The following is a 14,527-nucleotide window of genomic DNA, read 5'->3' on the forward strand; positions in this document are numbered from 1 at the left end:
TCGGTTTACCATAGCAGTGCCATCTATTGATTACTTACTCAATCCAGTCGAAAAGTATCGACATCTGTTAGAATCTTTTGGAGTTAACAGATAATTGTGACTGTCAATTAATTATAGACAAATAATTTGCAATAAAATAAAATTGCGACTATAATTAAAGATCTAAGCTATCCTATCTCTTAAGTTGGACCAGACTGCTCACGGTGTGCCAATTTAATTTAAAATCGGTTAAATAGTTTAGGAGTCCATCGCGGACAATCATCGTGACAGGAGATTTATATATATTATGATTAATTCTAAATAAAAAAAAACAATGGTTAAATTAAAAAGATTTATTTTAGTAAAAAAAACCATTTAAAAATACACAAATGCATAACATATTAGCAAGTCAAAACTGATTGTATCAGAGAGCGAAAGCGAATTGTAATTATATTACAAAATTTAAAAGAGTTATGAAACACTTTGCCTTAGTAGCGGAAGTGACCTTTTCTTGATCGTTCTTCGTGGTATACCCTCATAGGAGCGTATGATCCATTTGAAGCGCCGTTAGAGTTCAAACCTACAATAAAACAAATGTTTGAACACGCTATACTTATTACGAAAAGACGGTACAATTTCAAAAACTTAAATTCTAATTCAAAATATTTTTATGAATATTAAAAACAAATATTACCTACACGTTGTCTAAGCTTGAAAAACGAAGTGCAATTTCGAGGACTGCTCCAAAAAAAATATAATACATACAATATTTTTGAGAGCTGACAAGAGGAGGGGTGGGGGGGATAAATTGTAGTAAATCTGCTTACGTAATACTTGTTATATACTTTGACATTAAACATTTTTAAGGTGTTACAACGCAGTGCAAAGGGTTATAATAATAAGTAAGTAATAAATATAATATAGGGGTGCAGTGCGTTTAATCTATGATATTTTTACCGTCAAGCTGTCCCGTCACAGTGCTCGCTTTAAAGCAAAATTAGATCAAAATTATATTTATAAGCAATATAATCATTTTATAATAAAAACCAGTGGCGCTCCAACAGCCTTATCACAGGGATAAAAGTGGCTGGAGCCATTACGGCAACACTATAACTAACTATAGAATCTAATAAGAGATTTAATTACAGTTCTAAAATTACTTCCGAAATACAATTTTTTTCCTTTCTTACAACAGGAGTTAAACTTTTGTAACCAAAACACAGGTTAATTTTTACAATTACTATTTATAGATGACAAAAATAAATACAATGGAGAAAAAAGGTTTTCACTCACTTGAAACTCTTTGGACATAAACCTTAAAAATGACATTAAGGCAGTAATTTTGTCGAAATCTGAATCGGTTTTTTTAGAACAATACCTTGTAATAAATGCGTGGGCGGCGGAGCAGCGGGTGAAGCGCATCGTGGCGCCAACAGCAAGTGATACAGGGCCAGGTAGACGCACGAGCAGAGCAATGCCAAAACGCCCAACGCACGGTACACGTTGCGGCTAGATTCGATGCTCTGTTCGAGAGTCACCATACCACTGACTATGGCCCCAATGCAGCGACCTGTTTTACGTTATTTACTATATAATGTTACGTAAGTTTAAGTCGATTTTATTTCTAAAAGGTTTGGTATATAGTTTATGATTATAGAATCTGTTTTAAACAAAAAAAAAATGTACAGACAATTATGTAAAATAAAATCAAAAAATTTCCGTCCACCGAATCGTCGACATTTATTATTATCATAATCGGTTTACAATGTCAAGATGTTTTTTTAATGTAATAGGTAGCAAGAAGTTCACCTGATGTTAAGTGATACTACTATGTAGGTTAAGAAAATTGTATATACTGTATGATTGTTATGTTTAGTTACGTGAATAAATATTATTAATTAATTATAGTATACAAATCGGAGAGGGATCTTTTGCGTTTTTTCTATAAGCACAACAAACAGGTACTGATGAACGTAAACATCACAAATAGCTTTGGTTAAATTTCAATAACGCCATCTATTTTACAGATTATATAACATTTGAATAAATTACGAATATAATTGTATAACTAAACTTAATAGCAATCTCTCGCAAGCCACAATAACAAGCTAGTCTTTGAGTTATCTATATAATAAATTCACGTTTATAAACTACCAAACTTCCCATTTATTAGAAGCTGTAAGTAGTGTTTGGACAATTATGTTAATTATACTTATTTGTCTTAAGTTAGACTAGATCGTAATTTTCTCTGATGTCGGACAAGTTAGTAAAGTATCAGTCAAGACACATATTAAAAAAAAAAGGTTTATAAACTCTAAAATAAAACGTTATGGAGGGTCTGGGTTCCTTGATATAAGCGTTCACCAGTTAGCTAAGGTTTCTATGAAGGTGGACCTATAAGTCATCTAAAGTTGTTAATATTATTCGTAGGTAAAAATTTTAAAATGTGGGTAGTCCCCAGATTTTGTCATACCCGAAATTTTAATTTTAAAATACAATTTGTGCCAAGTATTATTCTATTGTAAGTCGACGTTACGGACAGAAATTTTATTATTTTGTGTTCTACCGTCACATGATTTTTTAAATTGTCAAAAAACTATTAGCCTATCATTGTGTTGTAAATTGAATAATTATATGTAAATAAATAAAACAAAAGTCTACCTAGACAGAAGTGCGCAATGACAGGTAATGCTTGTCCGGTGGCCGTGTATTTCCGTGGCACGAGATGGCGGAAGTACAGCACTGACGTCACCCAAACGAGGCTCAGTGTGAACACTTCCAGGAGCTCGCTTACAATCACCCACGTGTAGGTTGTACTGTAGGCTAAAGCTGCAAAAATATTTCACATTTAGGATAAGGTTAAGATTCGAGAGCGCTAGAAACATATATCTATGTATGACTTACGTATGTCAAAAAACATTGGATTTGACATACGGCAGTCATGCTTAGGGTCCCGAGTTTCTTCATTATCGCTACCACTGCCTTAAAAAATTTTTTTTTGGATTTAATAGATTTTTTCGGGATGACCATAAAGAACTGTCATCGCAGCCCATGGACACTCTCACTTAAAGGTCGTATCTCCCCGGGAAGACCTCCATCGGGAGTCGATTCCACAGTTCGTTCATTAAAATCATGGCTTGGAATAGACGGGAAATATATTGGAATAGATTGCGACTGCAGAATAGTTCCTGGATCTGGAACTGGACCAGACACGCTTTACGAGCCTAACGGCCGACCTCCAATAATGAAGAACCAGAAGAAGTCACACTCTTAATTACTTCATTCAAGATTATTGGAAAAGGTACAAGACGCAAATTTTATGGGATTTTTTTGTTTTCAGATTTAATAAGCTTATTGAAAGACTACTCACCAGTGTACCGTAGACAGTAGAACGTAAAGGCCGCGATGTAGACGTTGGAATGTCCGATGTAGTCCACTACCGCCTCCGCCCACCACAGAGCGGGGACTGCCGGTAACGCACCTGCCGTCAATGTCAAACCGGCAGCCACGCTGGTGCCGTTCAGCTCTAGTACCGTCCTAAATTTAAAAAAAATTAAAAAGTCGACCAGAACGTTGTTACACAATTTAATCTTACCAGAAGACTTACCAAGGCAAATATGCATCGATTCCACTCCATAGAGTTCCTAATAGAACCACGACAGCGAAGATAGCGGCCGTCTCAGCTCCATAACGTCTTACGGCATTCATTGGCATTGTCAGCACGCCTGTTGCTGTATGCCACCACCATTCAGGAGTGGACAGCGGCATGTGGCTGGTATTACAGAGGTTACTTTAGTTCCTATATATTTTTATATATATGTAAAGGCATTCCTATGGGGCATCACCTTCAATACCGCACAGAGGATTTTGCTGAAAGACTGTAACGTATTACTGCATTCAAACTAAAAATTACTTGTTTCGACTGGTAATACAACCGTGAAAAAAAACCCTTATTTTTTTGATGCCAGATTTGATTTGATGCAAGAGAGTGGACAAAAAATTATATTTCTTCCTAAGTAATAGTATTTTAAATTAATGGAATAACGTGAAAATAATCATTTTAATCTAATTAAAAACATACACGTAACTGCCGATGTTAATAAAGTATATATTTTTTAATTAATATAAACACTTTGTACGTATGTACTCACAAGGATTAAAGCCTCCCAAGACATCCCACAATTTTGGGGATTTGAAAATCTATTAATAAAGAACAAATGGAATAAAATACATAAATTCAAGTTTGTGTGTCAAATTTATTTAAAACATTCTAAAGAGGATATAATTGTGTGTTTGTGTTTTGTTAACATAGCTTTTACACATTAAGAAAACAAAAAAAAAATGAAAAAAAACCCGTCATCTTTTAGTGGATAGCAACTCCGGGGAAATAAATACAGATAACACAACTTTCTCAACAGCTGTGATACTTTTGACATTCAACACTTTTGTCTTCAGTCACCGTGACCACGGACGCTGTAAAGCACGCATAACGTCGGAAAAAGTTAAATTTAAAATTATGTAAATAATTATAAGTTTATAATAGCTTCAATCCTTTTAAAAAGTGTTTTCATAAAACATCTACTTAATTATATGTATTTATTATTATTCTTGAGTCTAATAAAATCTATACTAAGAGGTCAAAGTTCATATTATAAAAATTCTAATTTTCATAGTAATTTTTTAAGTAGCCTTGGACACCATGGCCTCCATTATAGGCGTCTTTCCTTTGATTTTGTTTAGTGTAGAGACTCTTGGGCCGTGGGGGGTCAAATGCACAAGCGCTAATTAAAGTTTTAAGACAGAGATAGATAGTATCGGTGACTCCAGAGCTGGTGCTTTTCTCGCTCGAAGATTAAGTATCGCACTACAGCGAGGAAATGCTGCTAGCGTTGGTACACTGCCACAGAAGCCAAACTTTTTAAATTTGTTTTTTAACAATTATTATATATAAGGTTAATATTTTTGTAAATACACTATATTTGTGTATATGTTAAATAAATTATTAGTTCGGGTTTAAACATCCTGTTAACTAAACTGTTATACAAAGACTGAAATCTTCTGGAAACAGTTCCAATCACTTGAAAAATACTCAAACAACTAACCTGTCAACAATTAGTATGAGCGCTCCAATCAACATGAACAAGGCGTGCAACAAGAAAGGCACCAGGTATGGCGTGTCAGGCATTTCTGAGGCCGCAATTCCCGCCAAGGGTGGAAATATCGCCAAGCCGAGGGTTCCGAAGGCAAGCTGCCTTCCAACGTCACCGCGGCCTAAGGATGTTTCTCTTGTTGCTATGACGCAAGCAGCACCTAGCAAGGCCAAGGCGGCTGTGGGCCATATGTCAGCGAAAAGTCTGAGAAAAACGAATTTGAAGTTATACTTCATTTGGCGCGTTAGAGAAAAATAATGATAGTACATTTTTGCGATGCGCGCGCGCACCGTCACAAAACACCGACACCCTTAAGTGAGGTAGTCAACATTTTAGTTTTTTCTATTGTTAGTGTCGTTTTTTTACAAACGTAAAATAAGGCGAAAGATAAAAATGTTGAAAAGATTTTTATCGTGTTACGTCAAAGAATAATTAATAACGTAATAAGTTCTAACTGGTACATAACATAGGCGTTTTTTTCAGTAGCTTCTGTTTTTACTTATATAATAATTTCAATTAAGATTTGAAGTGATTTCATTATGAACTTTCACACAATCCTCATCCAATTTTTTAAAAAAATTACGCAGATAGAACATAAAATATATAAAAATGTGAATCCACATTTGACCACCATATGATATTTATTATATGATAAGCAAATAAATAAAATCAGAGGCTAACGGGCGGAATGCTCATCTGATGTTAAGTGATACCGTAATCCATGGAAATCGAAGGCTCGCAAATGCGTTGCCGGCCTACTGTGCAGCCTGAAATTAAAGCGAAAATGGCGTCACTCTACTAGCTACCTTATTACGAAATAGCTCCAGAAAGTATAAGACGGGTCGCCTATAACAAGTCTGCATTCAGCATTAGCAAGAACTCCGTCCGGTTCATCATACGGATCCAGCACTTGGCATCGCACAGCTGCCTTACATTCACCTCCATCAGGGTTTATTTCTTCAAGACGGTCAGCTGGTACTATACATTTTGATGGCCCAGCTGCAAAAGAATTACTTTAGTATTGTCTTTTGTTAAAATAGCTTTTACACATTAAGAAAAACACTTTTTGAACGGATTAAAGCTATGTATTATTTTTAAAAATTATAGTTATTTACATAATTCTAAATTTGAATTTTTTTCCAACGTCATCTTTTAGTCGATACCAACTTCGGGGCAATAAATACAGATAAAACCACTTTCTCTGCAGCTGTGATACTTTTGACATTTAACACCTTTCGTCTTCAGTCACCGTGACCACGCACGCATTTATTCTACGATTCAATAGACAATAACTTTATATGAATAGCTAATAGAGTTTTTAGAATTCTTAACCTGAATAGGTTTTACTTGAAACTGGCATAAAGTAAAACTATTGCCATAATTAAAAAAAAAACAACCTACCACAACCCAGTTAAGTTTAAGAATATTGTAAGAACTGTGTTGGAAATAAATGTGTAAGTAGAAAACTTGTATGGCGAATGGAGATGAGTGGAGGAGGCCTTTGGCACTCGGCAAGCTGAAGACGAGCTCGCGCTCGATTAATATTAATATTAATTGTAAATACTTTATTATACGAATAAAGGCTTTATTATTTTTAAGTAAACAACTTAAGTAGCACCTTACCAGTTCTATAAGTGCACCAATTGTTTTCGTTAGTAGAATTATCTTCAGGCATTTCTGGGGCTAATAGAGAGAGGGGAACGCGTAGCCTCTGTGCGTGCTGCATGTATACGAGGCATTGGCCATTGTAGCAGAGATGTGGTGGGTTGATCTCGAAGTCAGCGTCATCTTCCGGCTCTTCTGTCACTAGTACCACTGGTGTCTGAGGTAAAAAGTGTCAAAAAACAATTCTTAATTTCAAATAGTAAAAATGGCGCCATGACACAAAACAAATTTGGCGCGAAGTGGTTCGGTGCTGCCACAGATAATAAACACTTTTATGACATTTGAATTCGCCCGGCGTTATTAGAAATATACGTTATTTTTTTTAATTTAGGTTTACTTCTAGGATTTTTTTATAAAAAATAACTATGCACTATAAACTCGTTATAAAGTCGGTAGTTTCAGGTAAATGAAAATATGATTGCTACAATTAAAAAAAAATACTACAGCCCGTCAGATTGCTTGTTTCCTTGATAATTTTTATTTCATAGACAAATCAGCCTGACCTGACACATGCCAATTTTTTGTAATAAACCGGTTTTCTTACGGTTTTTTACCGTACGGGTGAGTGTTAAATGCGCACATAGAATATAAACGCTCACATTGATGCACTGCCCTTCTCAAGGATGTAAGACTACTTTCAAATAGGACAAATATGTATTTTATTAAAAGTTGAATTTATCTGAAATCCTTACGTCTTATCGGATTGTACAAGTTAGGTTAATATTTAATTTCAAATAAGAATAATAAACTATCTGAATATTATAAAATATTGCATGATCCAATGATATATATATATATGTTCGGGACCTAAAGTGTCTAAAACTACACCCGACAGAGATAACTCAGCTTTCTGTTTAATAAACTAACCTTTAGTACTTTTAATTTAAAACAGTTAATAGTTTTAAATAAAATAATATCTGAAATCGTGGAGAATACGTATTAATTATTTTTATGTATTAAGCGATGACTGAAAATTAGTGTAGATGATTATATTATGTATCGGGACGATTTTTTTAAGTCTTTTCTACAAGGTGAACGGGAGGCAAAAAAATTATTTGTAACAATGGGTTAATGATTACGCAAAATTCAAGGTCAATTTTTTTACGAAATACAGTTAAACGCGACGACAAAATTCCTTATGAAATCGTTATTATATCATTGTTATTTTTATGAAATTATTGACAATATACAAACTTTATTGCACTAATAATGTATGTGACGGCGCCACTATCAACGGGCGATTAGTCAAACGATCGTACGATGTTTCACTCGATCCCCACTACAGAACCTATATAAAGCAGCGCGCGCGCGCACAACTCGGTACGTCTAGGATCAAGGCTCGATCACTGTCCGTAGTGACTTTTAATGCAAACGGTTTCAAGCCGCAGGCAGATTTGGTTCGAGATTTCCTCGTTCGCCACCAAATAGATATTTTCCTAGTACAGGAATCTTTCCTCAAGCCCAGCGTTCACGCTCCCAGATTCGCGAATTACAACGTAGTGCGAAACGACCGACCTACGGCGAAAGGCGGTACGCTCATTTATTATAGACGAGCGCTTCACTGCTCGCCTTTAGACCCGCCCTCCCTTACCAACATAGAGTGCTCTGTGTTGCGCGTAGCCATGACCGGCCATCAGCCGATTATTATCGCGTCGGTGTACCTCCCTCCCGCCAAGGACATACTAGAGAGCGATCTCAGAACCCTGTTTGCGATGGGCCCCTCGGTCTTATTAGTCGGGGATCTCAATAGCAAACACGGGGACTGGAATAGTTCAAAACAAAACCCTAATGGGTTAGCCCTCAATAGGCTTATAGACGTGCTCAATTTCAACGTCATTGCCCCCATACAACCGACTCGCCGTGGCATAACAGGCAACGGCCTTCTCTCAACGGACGTCATAGACGTAGCGGTTTTACGTAACGTGGCACTACAGCCGCGAAGCGTAGAGACGTTACACGAGTTAGACTCGGATCACTTCCCGGTTCACTTTGAATTCGGCCCTCCTAACACTCGAGAGAAGAGGTTCAAGTCCATTGTCGACTGGCAGAAGTTAGACGAGGCCCTCAAGCCCGCCGACACCTCTGCCCTCCCAAATGTCCCCGACAATTTAGTCTCGTCCGCTCACGCGTTAGACGCGATCTCCTCGGTCACTAATCACATTCAGACCAAGGTCGCCGAGTCGTCCCGGAAGGTCCCAGATGAGTTCGTTCAACGCTGGGAGCTTCCCCCGGACGCGAGGCGTCTATTGACCGAGAAGAACGCGGCGACTCGCGCCTTCGCCAGAGCACCGACCGACGAAAACCGCAGAGCACTCCGCGCCTCGCAGCGCCGAGTCAAAGAGCGCATGCGGGAAATTAGAAATGAACGCTGGGACCGTCTTACCAGCGAATTGTCACCTTCGCACACGGCCTATTGGTCTCTCGCGCGTTCCCTAAAAACCGACACGGTGGCGTCCATGCCCCCTCTCAAGCGTCCAAATCTGCCTGACGCATTCGACGACGACGAAAAAGCCGAGTGCTTAGCCGTCAACCTAGTGGAGCAGTGCACCCCGTATCTCGATCATAGCGACCCGGCGCACGTCGAACACGTGAACCGCGAGGTCGAACGCATCGTAGCACTGCCCCTCCCTCCCGAGCCGCTCCCTCCTACGTCGATCGCCGAGGTCAAAACTCTAATAAAGAGTTCACTGCCTCGTAAATCTCCAGGTCTCGACGCCATCTCGAACAAGGTCCTCCGGTGCCTCCCGCCCCATCTGATATGCCTACTAGTGTCCATTTTCAATTGCCTCCTTGAAAACTGCACCTTCCCGGCGCAGTGGAAAGAGGCCATTGTCATTGGTATTCACAAACCAGGCAAACCCCGTAACAACCCCACCAGTTACCGCCCTATCAGCCTTCTCAATACGCTTAGCAAGCTTTACGAGAAGGTACTTAAAAAGCGCCTCCTAGACTTTGCCCTAGATAAGGGGCTCATTCCCGATGAGCAGTTTGGCTTCAGGCCGGCCCACTCGTGCGTTCATCAAGTCCATCGAATCACGGAGCACATCCTCTCCGGGATGAATAGCTCCCTGAAACCGAGAGCCACGGGTGCGCTCTTCTTCGACATAGCGAAAGCTTTCGACAAGGTCTGGCACAACGGCTTGGTTTACAAGCTCTACCACCTTAATGTGCCACTAAGACTCGTGCGTATCGTACACGACTTCTTGTCCGACCGCTCAATGCGCTATCGCGTAGAAGGAACGTTATCGTCTCCTCGCCCCATCATGGCCGGAGTCCCTCAGGGCTCGGTCCTCTCGCCCCTTCTGTTCACGCTGTATACCGGCGACATCCCTAGGGCTCCCAATGTGGAGCTAGCCCTCTATGCCGATGACACCGCTCTCTATACCACCCATAAAGATAGAGGTGTCATTGTGGACAGACTCCAGACCGCTACCACGTCGTTAGGCGAATGGTTTCGGAAATGGGGCTTCCAAATAAATCCCGAGAAAAGCGTAGCAGTTCTCTTTGCCAGGGGCAACCCCGGTGCTATCGCTAGGGATAAATTTCACCTCAAGACAGAGGTAACCCTATACGGGCAAGCCATTCCATGGCAAAAGTCCGTTAAATATCTAGGAGTCACGCTCGATAGCGGCATATCTTTCCGAAAGCACATAGCCGCCGTTCGCAAGAAGGCACATTTTGTCCTCTCTCGCCTTCATTTCCTCCTAAATAAAAGGAGTCAAATGTCTCTAAGACACAAGGTCACCCTGTACAAGGCCTGCATCCGACCGTGCATGACATACGCTAGCGTAGTCTTTGCGCATTGTGCCCCCTCCTATATACACCGACTACAGGTGCTTCAGTCGCGATTCATGAGAATCGCGACCGGTGCGCCCTTCTATGTGAGAAACGTCGATCTCCACCATGACCTGGAGCTCCCTACCATAGCCCAATGGATGAAGTTGGCGTCCACACGCCACTTTGACAAGGCTAAACACCATCCCAATCCGCTGGTGCGTAATAGCATCAACTATTACCCCTTCCCGACAAAAAAGGCTCGTAGGAGGCCCCGACACATACTAACGGATCCGGACGATCCAATTACTGTAGCAAACAATAAATTAAATGCAGCCCGCGCGGCCAATAATAAAAATAGCCAATCACAGTTTAGGGTAAAAAACCGCCTTCACCGGGGAAGGCGAGGACCTTTACTTCGCACTTCGCTCACTACAGTGAGCTTCCGTCCTGCCCTTCAGGCGATTGACCGCCCCGCGACGGCCCAAGCCGAGGTTCGAGTCTCACAGGAGACGCCCTTGCGCTAGCCGCGGGATAAAACGCCATTCTGGCCGAGCTACGCTCGCCAAAACAGCCCGAGCTGAGCTGTAAAGGCCCTTAAGGCCAACAGCGAGATTCCATTCTCAAAAAAAAAAAAAAAAAAAAAAAACACAACTCGGTCAGTCGTTCATCGACCATTGCCCGGTGCACACGTCACGTAATTACCGAGTAGCCTTTAAAATCTTTCTATTAAATTTGTATATTAAAATCGTATTATCTTAACAATGTCGGCGCCTGACCGTATAAATAATAAGCATTTGCGACTTGCTTGTGGTGAAAACAGTGGCAGATAACACATATACGAGACAGAAAATTACGTATATATTTATTCTCAAAGGCCATCGTTCTATAACTTAGACTAGGCTTCCAAAGGCACTTTGTGGTGCGCCACCAATATATGAAGCCAGCTGCTCAGCGTCGGTATTTCCGAAACACTGTTTTTACAGACAATACTACTAAACCAGTGTTATGACCTGTGGACCTCTAAACCTTTTGCCGTATTTTAAAAGGGGTCGCAAATAATCAAAAGTATACTCACAGTATAATTAGCGACACTGTTATATAGCGGGCTCATTGTTGTGGTGGTAGAAGTTGTTGTGAAGGGTTTCATCACCCACGTCATGTTCTCATCAGCACAGCCGTATTCACACGCGCCCACAGCAAGTACTCCTGACTGGAAACATTGGTACATCTTATTTATACATTAGAACAAACTTGTTGAGTAACAATTTCGTTAGCGAAAAACAAGATTGATTTTGTTCCCTTTGGAGTAGAGTTCAAGTGCACAGGTGCTTCTTACAGATTTAAGCTTGGTAGATACTTGATACCGCTGACCCCAGAGCTGATGCTTTCCTGGCTCAACGAGTAAGTATCGCAATACACCGATTGTTGCCAGAATTAAAGGTACACTGCCACAGGGACCAAACTTTTTATGTTTTAATTTTCTTTGTACCAGTTCTTAATTGCCATTTAGAATACATTAAAGGATACAAATACATCTAAATATAAAATCATGATTTTTCAAGGCAATTTTTGATTTGTTTTCAAGTAACAAAATTAATTCAGTCACCATCAATGGTTCTTGAAGTGTATGGAGAAAACCCAACGCACCAGATTTATTCATATACATCAACTTGTAGGCATATTTTTCATTTACGCTTCATGCAGTGTGTTGGGTACCTATGCGGAGACCCGAAGACACCTTGATACATTGTTAGGCATAGAACTAATGGTGTCCTGAATGTGATAACAAAGAGCATCATATATTATATAGTACATTGTCCAAGCCCCACAAGGAATCTTTTTGTTACTAACTCTAATTAAGTCTACGTATTAATAAAATCTGTAATAAGGAAGTTATTATTATGACTACCAGTTACAAATACTAGCAGTTCCCAAATTGTAGGATAATCTAGAAGGAATCCCAAGAACGTACAATGGAGGAGAAATAGCAAAAAACTTACTCTCTTTAAACGACTTCAAAAAGTCGAAGAATCCCACCATTTTTTTTCTAATAATACTACAAACATACAACTGCCATTGATTATACAAGAACGAATATACGGGTATATTTCACGGGAATGGTATTGGCGTTTACCATGCTTCATATACAGTCGACTTTCGATACTTTGAAATTCAAGGGTCCAGAGAATAATTTCAAATTACCAGAGTTTAAAACCACAAGCGTTCAAATAACCACGACAAGATAATAAGATTTAGATTAAATTTCGTCATTTATTATGTATATATTTATATGCTTACATATATATATACCTAATAATCATATATATCGCCTAAAATGAACTAAACCTTTTGAGTTAAAAAACCTAGTGTAAAGAATATACGAAAGTGCAATTTCGGACACACAAACAGTGTCAAAACATTATAGAACACTAAGACTTAATATTAACTTAGTTTAAACTATTCACTAGTATTGTAGAAATTAACGTCAATATAAAATTACTTATTAGCCATAATTATTTTAATTATGTAAACGCATTATTTATGAACTTTATACTAGGAAAACAAATTAGGTACTAACAATTAAATACAATCAGTCTCAATTTTTTATTTCGAAAATAAATGCGTAATATTTTTTTGAGTGACATCAGTCATGATTACATCAAACATTAACATGACATATTAACGTTTAAAAGACTTGAATGCGAACTTACCTTATCATTAATATTGGTTTTATTAAATTTATCGATTAAAAATTCAAATAAACGAGTATCAAATTATCAAAACCACATTGTATCTTGTAAAAGACAAAATTTTCAACTTATGTTGTATTGATATTTTATTATATAATTGATAGAGATGTTAATGACTCCTGATGAACTATTTTACGTGAGGCGTGATTCGCTATCGTAATCTGGAATTATTTGTGTAAATTTAACTCACGCTTAATCACGATCTATTTACAAATTGTCCTGAATAACAACTTATATATTTTGTCGTGTTATATGTAAGCTGTACATTTTGTAGGATTTTATTTTTACTCTATAATTAACCACTCACGTACTGTATGAATGTAATGTAACTGTTGAATTGTGACGATTTAGGAAATGGCCAAGCTTATAAAACTAAGAAAGCCTGGGTGAGCAAAATGTACAGTCTACGTTTCTTCTACTATACTTTCTGTAGTATTGGATTTTGGATGTTTATCGTTTCACACATTCTTAAATAAACAAATTTCATAAGCATACCATATGTTAATTGATTGAAATGTTTATTTTTAAAAGATTTCGTTAATTCTGAAATATATGGTGACTTGTTATGTCTGAATTTTACACATAAAGTCGAATATTGTTATTCTGTTTTTCAACTATAACGTTATCTATATATACTTTTGGTGTTTTTTTTAGTCTCCCATATTAGGGTTGCCTAGAAGAAATCGCTTGTTAGCGATAAGGCCGCCTAATAACTTATGTAACCTACTTACTTTTTGTTTATATAATTATGTATATGGTAACAAAGTATAAATAAATACTTTCTTTATTTTTATCGTTATTACTATGTTCAGAATAGGAAAAAAATCAATGGCGCTACAACCTTTTTATGTCTGGGCCTCAGATTTATGTATCTGTTTCATGATCATTTGTTAATCTAATAGGCAAATAGGTGATCAGCCTTCTGTGCCTGACGCACGCCATCGACTTTTTTTTTGGGGTCTATACGGTTTCCTCACGATGTTTTCCTTCACCGTCCGAGCGAATGTTAAATGCACACATAGAAAGTTAACCATTGGTGCACCAGCCGGGGATCGAACCTACGACCTCAGGGATGAGAGTCGCACGCTGAAGCTACTACTACTACTACTACCTACTACTACTACTAGCTACTAGACCAACACTTCTCTGTTAAGAATACATAAACTTATTCTAGATTTATTTATGTCTGCAAGCGATTTATTATAA

At 38.3% G+C, this 14,527-nt stretch overlaps 1 protein-coding gene across 2 annotated transcripts in view; it reads right to left on the reverse strand.

Moving 5' to 3' along the window:
• Positions 1-313: 313 nt before the first annotated feature.
• LOC123715282 overlaps positions 314-14,527 on the reverse strand; it is a 29,285-nt gene continuing 15,071 nt past the window's right edge. For both annotated transcript variants that reach the window (XM_045670237.1, XM_045670236.1), the window contains 9 exons: positions 11,647-11,781; positions 6,753-6,951; positions 5,936-6,128; positions 5,082-5,333; positions 3,587-3,751; positions 3,350-3,516; positions 2,641-2,808; positions 1,358-1,549; positions 314-559 (listed from right to left, as the gene is read on the reverse strand). In XM_045670237.1, coding sequence (XP_045526193.1) covers positions 468-559; positions 1,358-1,549; positions 2,641-2,808; positions 3,350-3,516; positions 3,587-3,751; positions 5,082-5,333; positions 5,936-6,128; positions 6,753-6,951; positions 11,647-11,781 — 1,563 coding nt within the window. In that variant the 3' untranslated portion in view covers positions 314-467. The remainder of the gene's footprint in view (positions 560-1,357; positions 1,550-2,640; positions 2,809-3,349; positions 3,517-3,586; positions 3,752-5,081; positions 5,334-5,935; positions 6,129-6,752; positions 6,952-11,646; positions 11,782-14,527) is intronic.

Source organism: Pieris brassicae, chromosome 10 (genome assembly GCF_905147105.1).
Source record: "Pieris brassicae chromosome 10, ilPieBrab1.1, whole genome shotgun sequence".
Taxonomy (NCBI): Eukaryota; Metazoa; Arthropoda; class Insecta; order Lepidoptera; family Pieridae; genus Pieris; species Pieris brassicae.